The sequence below is a fragment of the Oryctolagus cuniculus genome, chromosome 2 (assembly GCF_964237555.1).
Source record: "Oryctolagus cuniculus chromosome 2, mOryCun1.1, whole genome shotgun sequence".
Classification (NCBI taxonomy): domain Eukaryota; kingdom Metazoa; phylum Chordata; class Mammalia; order Lagomorpha; family Leporidae; genus Oryctolagus; species Oryctolagus cuniculus.
Genome location: NC_091433.1, coordinates 2,037,082 through 2,051,327, shown reverse-complemented (window position 1 = coordinate 2,051,327; position 14,246 = coordinate 2,037,082). Strand labels below are relative to the sequence as shown.

At 70.4% G+C, this 14,246-nt stretch overlaps 1 protein-coding gene across 1 annotated transcript; it reads left to right on the top strand.

Annotated features, from left to right (window-relative positions):
- Window positions 1-2,956: 2,956 nt before the first annotated feature.
- On the top strand, window positions 2,957-13,827 carry LRPAP1 (LDL receptor related protein associated protein 1). Its single transcript, XM_070069536.1, has 8 exons — window positions 2,957-3,245; window positions 8,815-8,959; window positions 9,567-9,691; window positions 10,575-10,695; window positions 11,097-11,255; window positions 11,710-11,792; window positions 12,115-12,291; window positions 13,550-13,827. The coding sequence occupies exons 1-8, from the start codon at window positions 3,021-3,023 to the stop codon at window positions 13,610-13,612; spliced, it is 1,098 nt and encodes a 365-aa protein (XP_069925637.1). The 5' UTR covers window positions 2,957-3,020; the 3' UTR covers window positions 13,613-13,827.
- Window positions 13,828-14,246: the final 419 nt, after the last annotated feature.

Sequence of the window (14,246 nt, the reverse complement as noted above, 5' to 3'; positions counted from 1 at the left end):
GGTTGCCCCCCCCGGGGTGACTTAGAGCCCAAGGTCGCAGGTGCAGCACCGAAGCTGTCAGCCAGGAGAGGCCAGCGGGACCGGAGCTCCAGCCACAGCCGGCAGCCTGCTCGGGAGGGGCCGCGGACCCCCAGCCCCGCCGGGCAGCCTCAAACAATAAGTACTTCAAAGCTTGGACCGTCATCTCGCCCCTGGGTTCTGACACCTCAGCCAGGGGGTCTCGTGTGGTTCCGTGGCTGCCGCGGTGAGAACCACCTTGCGTGGGGGGGGGGGGGTCTGAGAAACGTGTCCTGAGTCAGGCCGACTGTGGCTGCTTCCCTTCTCTCGCCCGCCCTCTGAAACCCCCATCAGTCCACTGTCGGCTTCTGAATGGGAAGTCCCACTTGCGCTCTCTTGCTTAGCACCGGGCACCGTCCCACGAGGGTCTCCACCTGTCTTACCGTGGCTTTGGTTTCCGGTAGCTTTTCGCTCTCTGAACCGCGTATTTTCTTACGTAACGCATATTACATTTCCGCTGTAATTACGTGTGCACTCGTGGGTCTAATGGCTCCTGGTCTTTACGAGGATAAAATGAGCACTGCCCCCTTTTCCCTGCAGTTTCCTCATAGCTGTCCTTTTCTGAATTTGTTTTGGTTTTGGGGTTTAAGATTTTATTTATTATATCAAAGGCAGAGTTAGAGAGAGAGAGAGAGAGAGAGGGAGGGAGAAAGAGAGAGAGAGAGAGAGAGAGAGAGGGAGAGAGGGAGAAAGAGAGATAGAGAGAGAGAGAGAGAGGGAGAGAGAGGTCTTCCATCTGCTGGTTTGCTCACCAAAAGGCCACAACAGCCAGTGATGGCCCAAGCTGAAGCCAGGAGCTGCCTCCGGGTCTCCCATGTGGGTGCAGGGTCCCAAGGACTTGGGCCACCTTCTACTGGGCACCTCCCGGAAGTGCAGCAGCCGGGACTTGAACCAGTGCCCACATGGGATGCCGGCACTGCAGCCAGTGGCAGCTGAACCGACTATACCACAGCGCCAACCCCTTCAGATTTGTTTATTTGAAACGCAGGGTGATGGGGCAGGGGGAGGAGACTTGCCCACGTGCTGTGTCAGTCCTCAAATTCAAATGCCCACTCCGGGCAGGGCTAGGCCAGGTCAAAGCCATTCAGTCCTCCGATGTGGGTGGCAGAAACCACACGCCCGGGCCATCACCAGCTGCCTGCCGGGGCACGTCGGCCCCGAGCTGGACCCCAGGCGGAGCGGCCGGCACTGGCACAGCCACGTGGACGTGCATGTGGGCATCCCGGCGCCACAGTGCCTGCTGCCCCAGGCTCTCCTGCCATCGTCCCTTCCACATCACTCCCAGAGGTTCCGGAGAATTCTGGGAATCTTGGCAGACGGCTCGTGGCGGGGGGGGGGGGGGGTGAGAAGCAACGGCGTGGCCCCAGCACCACCCCCCTCAGCCCTGCAGACCCAGCGGCTCGGGCAGCTGTCCCACACCGGGGGTGTGGCCCTGTGACTGGCCCTCCCTCCCGCCTGTGGGAGGTGACCTGAGCTTGGGTTGAAGCCGGGACCGCCCGGTGCCCAGGTCACCACCCCCGGCGAGTCTGTGGCCGATCGGGACCCCGGCCCTGCAGACTGGAGCAAGAGAAGACACACCTCCGCGTGGGAGACCCAGAGGACGCTCCTGGCTCCCGGCTTCGGATCAGCGCAGCTCCGGCCGTTGCAGCCAATTGGGGAGTGACCCAGCGGATGGAAGACCTCTCTCTCTCTCTGTCTCTCCTCTCTGTGACTCTTTCAAATAAATAAATAAACCTTTATTTAAAAAAAAGACACCCCCCCTTAGGCCCTCAGACTAAGCTGGCCAGCACCTGGGCTGTGGGCGCCACATGTGGACAGCCGGACGGCTGGGCCGGGGCCTCCCGCGGACCTGAGTCCCTATGGCTGGCCTGGCCCTCTGGCCGGGAATAACTAAAGAACTGGACGAGGTAGGGGAGGGGCCGGCCCTCGAGGTGCTGGACACAGGCAGAGGACAGTGAAGCCCACGACCCAGGGGCTCCACACCGCCCTGCAGCGACACCGGTGCGGTTACAAACAACCTCGGGGCAGGGTGAGGCCTGGGAGGCAGGGGGGCCGCTCCAGCGGCTGGAGTCCCGTGGGCCGCGTGCGCCACCTGGGTGGAGCTCCTGACCCCTGGGCCTGGCCTCAGCCCAGCCTCGTGTGGGCCTCTGGGGAGCCAACCAGCAGATGGCCGATCTCCCTCCCTCCCTCCCTCCCTCTCTCTCTCTCTCTCTGGGTGTCTGTCCCTCAAATGCACAAACAGCACCAGCCTCAGGCGAATGCAGGTGCGCCTGTGGGCCTGTCCGGAAAGAACCGAACATTCGGACAGAACTGCCGCCCTGGCTTCGAGCCCCGCCCGCACCCCAAGTCCAGCCTCCTGCTACGGCCCGGCGTGACGGCTCCTCCCCGCAGACAAACAACAAATGACGGAGTGACAAGTGCCACTGCTCCCCGGCGCAGCCCCGTCCACCCTCCCGCGCCCCGTCCAGCTCGCGGCCAGCCCCACGCGCAGGCTGCGAGGGACGCTGCCCACCGAGGCAGGTGCGACCCGCAACTCGGAACCCGCGCCAGGGCCCAGCCAGCGGGGGCCGCGCGACCCGGCCCGGAGCCCTGGCCCCGGCCCACGCCCACCCTGACCCCGAGCGCCCCGAGCCCCCGCAGGACACGGACGCTACAGCGGGGACGCGGCCGGACCCCAGAACTGCGCATGCTCCTCGCGTCCCGGGAGGCGGTCCGGGCGCCGCAGTTGCCTAGGAAACGCCCACGTGCCTCCGCGCGCGGTCTCGCGGGACACCACCCGGTGGGCGGGCCGGGGGCGGGGCCTCGCGTGCGCCGCCGCACGCAGCCTCCCGGGCGCCGAGGAGGACGGAGCTGCCGCGGCGGGGCGGGGCCGGGGGCGGGGCAGGGGCGTGGACGGGGCGGGGCCGGGGGCGGGGCCTGGAGGCCCCGGAGGGCGAGCGCGGGGTCCCGGGCCGCAGAGGAAGATGGCGCCGCTGAGGGTCTGCGCCGGCCCGCTAGGGCTCCCGCGGCTGCTGCCGCTGCTGCCGCTGCTGCCGCTGCTGCTGCTGGCGCTCGGGCCGCGGCCCGCGGCGAGCCACGGCGGGAAGTACTCGCGGGAGAAGAACGAGCCGCAGCCCGCGGCGCAGCGCGAGCCGGGGCCCGAGTTCCGCATGGAGAAGCTGAACCAGCTATGGGAGAAGGCCCGGCGGGTGAGGGCCCGGGGCGGGCGGCGGGGTCCCCGGGGCGGGTGAGGTCCCGGGGCGGGCGGCGGGGTCCCGGGCGGGTGAGGGGCGGGGGCGGGCGGCGGGGCCCCCGGGGCGGGTGAGGTCCCGGGGCGGGCGGCGGGGTCCCGGGCGGGTGAGGGGCGGGGGCGGGCGGCGGGGCCCCCGGGGCGGGTGAGGGGCTGAGGCGGGCGGCGGGGTCCCCGGGGGCAGGGCGCGGGCGGGTGAGGGGCCGCGGGGACAAGGGTCGGGCGCTGGGCGGGTGAGGGGGGCGGGGGGCTCCTGCAGAGGCGCCTGTGCGGACCCCCGGGCCGGTCCCCCCACCCAGGGCTCGGACGCCCATCAGCCCGGCCTGACCTCAGCTGCCCGGGGAGGGGTCCCGGGAGGGGCGGGGGCCTGGGAAACCTGGGCGCCGGCAGCGCTCGCGCGGCCCGGGCTGGAGACCCCCAGGTGCGAGCTGCTCTCGGGCCCTGCACCTGCCTCCCCCCCCGCCCCGCCCCGGCGCTGCGCCAGGGCCCCCGCCCACCTTGTGCCCGGGCGAGGAGCGGGGTTGGGGGCAGAGACCCAGGGTGAGGCAGGGGCGGGCCGGGTGGGGGTGGGGGGAGACCGGCGACCCTGCGGCCACCGCTCAGGTGGAGGCCCCGGGTGGAAAGGGCAGGCCAAGGGCAGCCCGGGGGCCCACGGGAGGGGGGAGGGGGGTGTTAGCGAGCGGAGCCGCCCCCGCCTCTATTTCCAAAACCCGGGGAGAGCGGGTCCTGTGGGTCCTCGCATTCCTGAGATAGGGAGTCAATAATTCGCAGAGGAGTTCTGGAGGAGGCAGAACCTTGGCCTGGAGGCGGCGGTGGGGGAGGGGCTGCTCGGCTGACCGGGCCTGGCCTCTCTGCACTGGCCGCGGCAGGTTCCCCAGCGGGAGGGTTTCCTGGCGCCCCAAGCCCACCCCGTGCCGGTCCGGGGCCAGGCGCCCTCGGCTGCCTCACTGACCTGCCCTGAGTGTCCGCTGGCATCGCTGTGGCTGCGGCCGGCGGGGCCGTGCCCTGCGTGCCCTGCGTGCCCTGTCCAGTCCCTTCCAGCCCTCAGCAGCCTCCTCGCCAGTCGTCTTGCCGAGCAAACGTGGGATTGTTCCAGGGGGGCTGCGCCCGCGTCTCCCCCCAGGGCGGGAGGGGGCTGTGTCCCAGCTGTGCCCTGCGGGCGAGCCCCCAGCCCTGGCACGGGGCCGGGGTTTGAGCACTGCCCCCTCGCCGCTCTGCCAGGGCCCTCCTGGGGCCTCACGGCAAGGCGCTGTGGCACTGCCGCCGCAGGTGGCACAGGGGGCCCAGACGCTTCCAGAGGTCCTCAGTCTTTGTAACCTGGAAGCCTGGAGCGTGTCCCTGTTGCTTGTTTTTTAATTTTGTTTGTTTATTTGAGAGGTAGAGTTCCAGTGAGAGGAGACAGAGAGAGAGGTCCTCCCTCCACTGGTTCACCCCCCAATGGCAGCAACAGCTGGAGCCGCGCAGATCAGGAGCCAGGTGCCTCCTCCCGGTCTCCCAGGCAGGTGCAGGGGCCCAGGGACCGGGGCCACCCTCCACTGCTTTCCCAGGCCACAGCAGAGCTGGACTGGAAGTGGAGCAGCCGGGACTAGCACCAGCGCCCGCATGGGATGCCAGTGCTTCAGGCAGTGGATTAACCTGTGCCACAGCGCCGGCCCCGTGTCCTTTTCCCCTGAGTGGTACTAGTACCCGCAGCGTGTGACACCCTCACATCCCGGGTGTGGGGACACTGTCCCAGCACAGTGATGCGGAGGGGTCCCGTGGAGGTCTTTGGCACCGCCTGCCCACGGGCCTTCGGGGGGGCGGGGAGGACTGAGAAGGCCCTGGGACCCACTCTCCAGGGTGACCACCTGAGGCCACCCTGACGCCTTGTGGCTTTGTTTTTACTTTTATTTGAAGGCAGAGAGAAAAAGATCTTTCGTGCGCTAATTTCCTCCCCAAGTGCCCACAACAGCCAAGGCTGGGCCAGGCCGACCCGAGGGCCGGGACGCGGCTGAGCCCACGCGGGTAGCGGGGAGCCAGCTCCTAGAGCCGCCGCCTGGTGCTTCCCAGGGTGCGTGTCCACAGGCGGCTGCACCGCGAACAGCCAGGACTCGGGTGCCCCAGCAGGCTGCGTGAGCAGGCCCAGCGCTCACCTGGCCCTTCCTCGGGTCTAACCCTCCTGTGTGTGAAATCGCACAGCTCTGTCTCATGGAGGAGTGTGGGTAGTGTGGTGGGGACTGGGCTCTGTGCAGCCCGCGGTGTGCTGACGCGGATGTCGCAGGCCTGGCAGGAGCCCGGGCTGGAGCGAGGTGACACGCGGATGTCGCAGGCGTGGCAGGAGCCCTGGCTGGAGCGAGGTGACACGCGGATGTCGCAGGCGTGGCAGGATCCTGGGCTGGAGTGAGGTGACATGCGGATGTCAGTGTTCTGGGCTGGAGCGTGGTGACACGCGGATGTCGTGGGCCTGGCAGGAGCCCGGGCTGGAGCGAGGTGACACGCGATGTCAGTGTTCTGGGCTGGAGCGTGGTGACACGCGATGTCAGTGTTCTGGGCTGGAGCGAGGTGACATGCGGATGTCAGTGTTCTGGGCTGGAGCGAGGTGACACGCGGATGTCAGTGTTCTGGGCTGGAGCGTGGTGACACGCGGATGTCAGTGTTCTGGGCTGGAGCGAGGTGACACGCGATGTCAGTGTTCTGGGCTGGAGCGTGGTGACACGCGATGTCAGTGTTCTGGGCTGGAGCGAGGTGACATGCGGATGTCAGTGTTCTGGGCTGGAGCGAGGTGACACGCGATGTCAGTGTTCTGGGCTGGAGCGTGGTGACACGCGGATGTCGCGGGCCTGGCAGGAGCCCGGGCTGGAGCGAGGTGACACGCGGATGTCAGTGTTCTGGGCTGGAGCGTGGTGACACGCGGATGTCGCAGGCCTGGCAGGAGCCCGGGCTGGAGCGAGGTGACACGCGGATGTCACAGGCATGGCAGGAGCCCTGGCTGGAGCGAGGTGACACGCGGATGTCGCAGGCGTGGCAGGAGCCTGGGCTGGAGCGTGGTGACACGGATGTCACAGGCCTGGCAGGATCCTGGGCTGGAGTGAGGTGACACGCGATGTCAGTGTTCTGGGCTGGAGCGTGGTGACACGCGGATGTCGTGGGCCTGGCAGGAGCCCGGGCTGGAGCGAGGTGACACGCAGATGTCAGTGTTCTGGGCTGGAGCGAGGTGACACGCGATGTCAGTGTTCTGGGCTGGAGCGTGGTGACACGCGATGTCAGTGTTCTGGGCTGGAGCGTGGTGACACGCGATGTCAGTGTTCTGGGCTGGAGCGTGGTGACATGCGGATGTCAGTGTTCTGGGCTGGAGCGAGGTGACATGCGGATGTCAGTGTTCTGGGCTGGAGCGAGGTGACACGCGATGTCAGTGTTCTGGGCTGGAGCGTGGTGACACGCGGATGTCGTGGGCCTGGCAGGAGCCCGGGCTGGAGCGAGGTGACACGCAGATGTCAGTGTTCTGGGCTGGAGCGAGGTGACACGCGATGTCAGTGTTCTGGGCTGGAGCGTGGTGACACGCGATGTCAGTGTTCTGGGCTGGAGCGTGGTGACACGCGATGTCAGTGTTCTGGGCTGGAGCGTGGTGACATGCGGATGTCAGTGTTCTGGGCTGGAGCGAGGTGACATGCGGATGTCAGTGTTCTGGGCTGGAGCGAGGTGACACGCGATGTCAGTGTTCTGGGCTGGAGCGTGGTGACACGCGGATGTCGCGGGCCTGGCAGGAGCCCGGGCTGGAGCGAGGTGACACGCGGATGTCAGTGTTCTGGGCTGGAGCGAGGTGACACGCGATGTCAGTGTTCTGGGCTGGAGCGAGGTGACACGCGATGTCAGTGTTCTGGGCTGGAGCGAGGTGACACGCGATGTCAGTGTTCTGGGCTGGAGCGAGGTGACACGCGATGTCAGTGTTCTGGGCTGGAGCGTGGTGACACGGATGTCACAGGCCTGGCAGGATCCTGGGCTGGAGCGAGGTGACATGCGGATGTCAGTGTTCTGGGCTGGAGTGAGGTGACACGCGGATGTCGCAGGCGTCCGAGCAGTGGCTGCAGGAGCCCGGCTGGTTTGGGAGCTGTCAGGGTCTGTGGGCCCGTGCAGGCCTGGCGGCGCTCTCCCGCTCTGGCGTTGCCATGTGCTGGTGAGGGCGGTGTCGCGGGGAGGGTCCCGAGGTTGCCGTGTGCTGGTGAGGGCGGTGTCGCGGGGAGGTCCCGAGGTTGCCGTGTGCTGGTGAGGGCGGTGTCGCGGGGAGGTCCCGAGGTTGCCGTGTGCTGGTGAGGGCGGTGTCGCGGGGAGGGTCCCGAGGTTGCCGTGTGCTGGTGAGGGCGGTGTCGCGGGGAGGTCCCGAGGTTGCCGTGTGCTGGTGAGGGCGGTGTCGCGGGGAGGGTCCCCAGCAGGTCCGCGCCGAGCTGCTGCAGGGTCTCCTGTCGCCTGACTGGGAACCAGGGAGCGGGAGCGGGAGGACGGACTCCTTCCGGGACCCTAGGTGCCGCCTGCCTCCATGTGTCCCGTGTCCTTGTTCTCTGAGGTTCCACCGGCCCGGCCGTGGCCTTCGCCCTCCCCAGGGGCCCCACGGAGCCTGGGGCAGGTGGACAGGATGGCAGTGCCGGGGTGAGACCTCCAGGCGCGGGTGGACAGGACGGCGGTGCCGGGGTGAGACCTCCAGGCGCGGGTGGACAGGACGGCGGTGCCGGGATGAGACCTCCAGGCGCGGGTGGACAGGACGGCGGTGCCGGGGTGAGACCGCCAGGCACGGGTGGACAGGACGGCGGTGCCGGGGTGAGACCTCCAGGCGCGGGTGGACAGGACGGCGGTGCCGGGGTGAGACCGCCAGGCGCGGGTGGACAGGACGGCGGTGCCGGGGTGAGACCGCCAGGCGCGGGTGGACAGGACGGCGGTGCCGAGGTGAGACCGCCAGGCGCAGGTGGCTGTGGCTCTGGCTGCTTCGGCCAGCAGATGAGCTGAGGGGCCTCTCGCGCTGCCCGGTCACCTGCGCGGCACCTGGAGGCCAGCGCAGAGCCCGTGGGCCGTCACCAGCCCTCCCGGCCGGTCTCGCCCTGCCTGCCCTATGCCGGGCGCAGCGCTGCTTGGCCGGTGCCACCCGTGTCCCGGCAGGGGAGGCACAGGCCCCAGCCTCGTGTTCTGGCCTGGATCTCGGGGGGCACTGAGAAAGCAGCAGATTGTTGGAAAGTTCCAGCTCCCCCCTGGGGGGCTGTGGGCGGTGCTCAGCTGGGCAGGGCAGGTGTAAGCCGCGGGCGGCACAGGGTCCTGGGGCCACGTGCGGGGCCCCTCGCCCACGTGGGAGACCAGCTGGAATTCCTGGCTGTGGCCTGGCCACCTGGGCACTTGGGGAGTGAACCACAGGTGGAGGTCTCCTCGGCCTTTCAGACAGTTTAGACCGAGTTCTCGGGGGCAGTGGCACAAGGAGTGACCCTGTGGCTGGCTGCCCTGCGCAGCCAGTCCCGGCCGTGCCGCGCGCCTGCCGCCTGTCACCGGCCTCTGCTCCCCGTTGGCAGCTCTCCCTGTCTCCCGTGAAGCTGGCCGAGTTCCATGCTGACCTCAAGATACAAGAAAGGGATGAACTCAACTGGAAGAAGCTGAAGGTCGAGGGCTTGGACGAGGACGGGGAGAAGGAGGCGAGGCTGGCGCACAACCTGAACGGTACTGCTGGTGCCCCGGGGACCCCGCGGCCCTCAGCCAGGACGCGCCCTCGGCCTGAGAGCCCGGGGCGCCTGGACACCCAGGGGACGCAGGGGTGTCCCCAGCCTGTGGGGGTTCAGGGATGGTGCCGAGCACCACAGGCAGGGTGGCGACTGTTCTCCCAGACCCCTGTCCCGGCGTCCAGGGAGTGGCGTGGGCCGGCTGCTCTCCTCATCCGTGTCCCGGGGACGCTGTCCGGCCCTGCTGCCTGCCCTCGCCCGCGAGCTGGCCACGGTGCTTGTGAACCCAGTGGAACACTGCCCCCAGGGTGGGGACGGAGAGACAGCCGGGAGGGCCCGGGCAGCACAGCCCAGAGGCCACACTTCCGCCCTGGCAGCCTCGGGTGCTGAGCCTGGGCTTTGAGGAGGGGGCGCAAGGAGGACCCCAGGGGGAACGGCTTCCCAGCCTCCTGACTCAGAAGGACTCGGCAGGCTGGGGGGCTTGGGGCCCCGGGTCTGTTCACGGCTTCATCCCCACCGTTTCCTGGGTGGTCCCTGGGGAGGAGGCTCGCAGCGAGCCGGGCCGTGGCCGATGGACACGCCCTGCCCTGCCCTGCCCTGCCCTGCAGTCATCCTGGCCAGGTACGGGCTGGACGGCAGGCGGGACGCCCAGGCGGTGCGCAGCAACGCCGTGGAGGACGGCGCCCAGGACGAGGGGCTGGACGACCCCCAGCTGGAGAAGCTGTGGCACAAGGTACCCTCCCTCCGCCCTCCCTCCGCCGTCCTGCTGGGCTCGCCTGCGCTGTGGGCCTGCCCGGCGTCCTGTGCACCTGCCCCCGTGCGTCGGTGTGGGAAGGGGTGGAGCCAGCCGTGCCAGCTCTTTTCTGGGGTGGGGGTACAGCCCCAGTGGTGCCCTGCGGAGACAGGCGGGGCTGGGTCCCCCACAGTGGGCGTTCACTTGCCTCAGTCTCCTTCCTGCCAGCCCCTCTTCTAGAATCTGGGGGGGGGCACCCACCATAACGGGAATTGTCTCTGCTGGTGAAGTAGTGTTGTCGGGAGCCGGGGAGTCAGGGAGCCGGGGGGCCGGGAGCCGGGGGGCCGGGAGTCAGGGAGTCTGGGGGCCAGGAGTCAGGGAGCTGGGGGGCCAGGAGTCAGGGAACCGGGGGCCTGGGAGTCAGGGAGTTGGGGGCCGGGAGTCAGGGAGCCGGGGCGCCGGGTAGTCAGGGAGTCTGGGGGCCAGGAGTCGGGAGCTGGGCGGCCGGGAGTCAGGGAGCCGGGGGGCCGGGAGTCGGGATCTGGGGGGCTGGGAATCGGGAGCCCGCTTGGTCCGGAGGGGCGGAGCAGTGGAGGGGTTGGGAGTGGGAGGGTCTCGCTCCGGTCCCGCCTCTGCCGGCTGTTACCGCACAGCCTGGGAGGCCAGCGGGGGATGCTGAGGGGGCAGCTGCCCCGCCCTCAAGTCCTCCCGCTGCCCAGCTCCGTCCCTGGCCCCCGGCGAGCCTGGACACACCCGGGCGGAAGGACCTGCGGCGGCCCCTTCTCCCCACACCTGCCGCTGTCTCCCTGCCGCGCCCACCGCTAGGGCAGGGCCCTGGCCAGGCCTGGGCGAGGCACTGACTGCAGGTGCGGCCCCCTCCCAGGCCAAGACCTCGGGGAAGTTCTCCCGTGAGGAGCTGGACCGGCTGTGGCGGGAGTTCCTGCACCACAGAGACAAAGTCCAGGAGTACAACCTGCTGCTGGGCGCGCTGAGCGCGGCCGAAGGTGCGGCGCGGGGCGGGGCCGGGTGGAGGGGCGGGGTGGGGCGGGGGTGGGGGCAGGGCGGGGTTGAAGGGCGGGGACAGAGCCTGGGTGGAGGGGAGGGGCCGGGCTGAAGGGGCGGGGTTGAAAGGGTGCCCCCCCCCGCTGAAGGGCGGGGCTGGGTGGCGGGGCGGGGTTGAAGGGCGGGGACAGAGCCTGGGTGGAGGGGAGGAGCCCGGCTGAAGGGGCGGGGTTGAAAGGGTGGGGCTGGGGCGGGGCGGTGCCCGCTGAAGGGCGGGGCTGGGGCAGGGCGGCGCCCGCTGGAGGGGCTGGGGCGGGGCGCCTTAGGGGAGGACCCGACCCTGCGGTTCCGCCCGCCCACTCGCTCCGGGGGGCGCGCCCCTCACCCGCTTCCCGCCGTGCAGAGCTCCAGGAGAACGTCATCAGCGCCGCGGACATGAGCCAGGCGCAGGGCGAGGCGCTGCAGAGGAGGCACCGCGAGCTGAAAGACCGCATGCGCAGCATCAGCCAGGGCCTGGAGCGGCTGCGCAGGGTCAGCCTCCAGGGCTACGGCGCCGAGGCCGGTGAGCGCCTGTGCTGGGGGAGGGCGGGGCGGGCGGGGCGACCATTCGCACCTGCTCCGGCTGGCTCCGAGCCCGCCGCCCACGGCCTCGCACCAAGCCTGGGTCTGCCTCGGTCTGCCTCGCGTCTGCCCCTGCGTCTTCTCCCCTCCCCCTCTGCGGTCGGGGAGCTCGGGGTGTGCTGGGCCAGCTGCCCGTGCAGGATCGGACGGCCACCCTCCGGGGCTCCCACAGAGGCGGCCCCCTGGCTGGCACTGCTGGTCCACGCGGGAGGCCCAGGCCCGCGGCTCCCACTCGCTCTAGGAGCGCGCTCCCGGCAGGGCGTGCGCCGTGGGCCCTAGGCCCCTCCGTGGAGCCCCCACAGGCCCTGCCTGTCCCCTGTCCCACCCGCACACTGTGTGTCACCGACCCCGGGCACTGGCTGTGTGGCCACCCAGACGCTTGTGCTGCTGTGCAGAGTTCGAGGAGCCCCGGGTGATGGACCTGTGGGACCTGGCGCAGTCCGCCAACCTCACCCAGAAGGAGCTGGAGTCGCTGCGGGTGAGGCGTGGGGCCGCGCGGGAGGGCTGGCTCGGGTGGGGCCCGGGGCGCCATGCCAGGAGTCGGGGGCCAGTACCCAGGCCCCTGGGCTGCGGACCTGCGGAGCCGGGCCCTCGGGGGGAGGGTCAGGGTCGCCGGCAGGGGCCGGGCGGCTCAGGGCTCCCCGTTGCAGGAGGAGCTCAGGCACTAGGGGGCCAGGAGTTGGGTCAGGGTCGCTGGCCGGGGCCGGGCTCCAGGGGCCGGGCAGCTCAGCGGTCAGGGTCGCCAGCAGGGGCCGGGCGGGGCGGCAGGGGCCGGGCAGCTCAGCGACGCCCCGTTGCAGGAGGAGCTCAGGCACTTCGAAGCCAGGGTGGAGAAGCACAGCCACTACCAGCAGCAGCTGCAGCTGGCGCAGGAGAAGCTGCAGCACGCGGAGCGCCTGGGCGACGAGGCGCACGTGCGCCGGAGCCAGGAGAGGCACGCGCTGCTGCAGGAGAGGACCAAGGAGCTGGGCTACAAGGTGGGCGCGCCGGCCCCGCGGGGTGCTGGGGGGGGCGTGTCCCGACCCCGCCCTGGGCACTGGGGTGATGGGAGGGGCCGTGTCCCGGCCCCGCCCCGGGCACTGGGTGATGGGAGGGGCCGTGTCCCGACCCCGCCCCGGGCACTGGGTGATGGGGGGGGCCATGTCCTGACCCCGCCCCGGCATTGAGGTGATGGGGGGGGCTATGTCCTGACCCCGCCCTGGGCACTGGGTGATGGGGGGGGCCATGTCCTGACCCCGCCCCGGCATTGAGGTGATGGGAGGGGGCCGTGTCCCAACCCCAACCCGGCATTGAGGTGATGGGGGGGCCATGTCCTGACCCCGCCCTGGGCACTGGGGTGATGGGAGGGGCCATGTCCTGACCCCGCCCCAGGCATTGAGGTGATGGGGGGGCCATGTCCTGACCCCACCCTGGGCACTGGGGTGATGGGAGGGGCCATGTCCTGACCCCGCCCTGGGCATTGAGGTGATGGGAGGGGCCGTGTCCTGACCCCGCCCTGGGCATTGAGGTGATGGGGGGGCCGTGTCCCGCCCCTGCCCTGGGCACTGGGGTGATGGGAGGGGCCGTGTCCTGACCCCACCCCGGGCATTGAGGTGATGGGGGGGCCATGTCCCGCCCCCGCCCTGGGCACTGCGGTGATGGGGAGGGGCCGTGTCCTGACCCCACCCCAGACATTGTGATGGGGGGGCCATGTCCTGACCCTGCCCTGGGCACGGGTGATGGGGGGGCCATGTCCCGCCCCCGCCCTGGGCACTGCAGTGATGGGGAGGGGCCGTGTCCTGACCCCACCCCAGGCATTGTGATGGGGGGGCTGTGTCCTGACCCTGCCCTGGGCACGGGTGATGGGGGGGCCGTGTCCTGACCCCGCCCTGGGCATTGAGGTGATGGGAGGGGCCGTGTCCTGACCCCGCCCTGGGCACTGCGGTGATGGGGAGGGGGCCTGTCCGGACCCCTCTGGTTGTGCTGGAGTGGGAGGGAGGGCACCTGGCTGCCTGCCAGCTGTGGCCTTGACGCTCGGAAGCGGCTGGGTGGGGGAGGGCCTGCTCTGGGCTCTGAACTGAGGGCAGGCACGGAGCTGGCGGTGGGCGGGCACCTGCACCTGCGGGAGCAGAGGGTGCAGGCCTAGGTCCTGGGCTCGGCGCAGTGTCCGTGCCCTGCGGGGCGGGCGTGGTCCCGGGGGGGCGGGGGGCGGGGGTGGGGCCGTGGGCTCACGACGGCCCCCCCCCCCCCCCGCAGGTGAAGAAGCACTTGCAGGACCTGTCGGGCAGGATCTCGCGAGCTCGGCACAACGAGCTCTGAGGGCGGCGGCGGCGACGGCCGGTCCCCCGTCCCCGGCAGGAGCTCGCCGCGGCGCCCCGGAGGACGCGCCTCGCACCCGATCCCCTGGACAGGGGCTTCCTCCCGCGCCCCCAAGAGGGCCTTCCCGGGCACCGGACAGTGTGTGTGTGAGATGTGACTCTGCCCCCGGAGACGCCGGTACAGCGGCCTGGAAATACACCGTGGCCTGCCCCTCAGCGCCTGGTCCGCCTGGTCTCTGGCCGCCGTGCTGCGGGTTCCGTGAGGCGGGTCGCGGCCGGGCCTGGGAAAAGCAGGAGCTGAGGTTTGGGGTGCAGCCGCAGGGCCCTGGAGGAGGGGCTTCCTGGTGGGCTGCTTAGAGGCCGCACCCCAGCTCCAGCGTGCGTCTGCCAGCGGCACCCAGCACGCCACACCGGGCCTCCGCGTGGCCTCTGCGTGGTACCTCCTTCATGATGGTCCCGGGGCCATGCATGGCTCTGGCGGGCCACACAGTCGGGGTGCAGGTGCGAGGCCTGGGATCAGGCCGGCGGGGCACCGGGGCTGTCCCCAGCCGGGGAGCCGGCAGCAGTGAGTGGCCGGGGCGGGGCTGTGAGCGCGTCTGCCCCCCGGGTGCCTCCCCGAGACCTCGGTGGCTCCC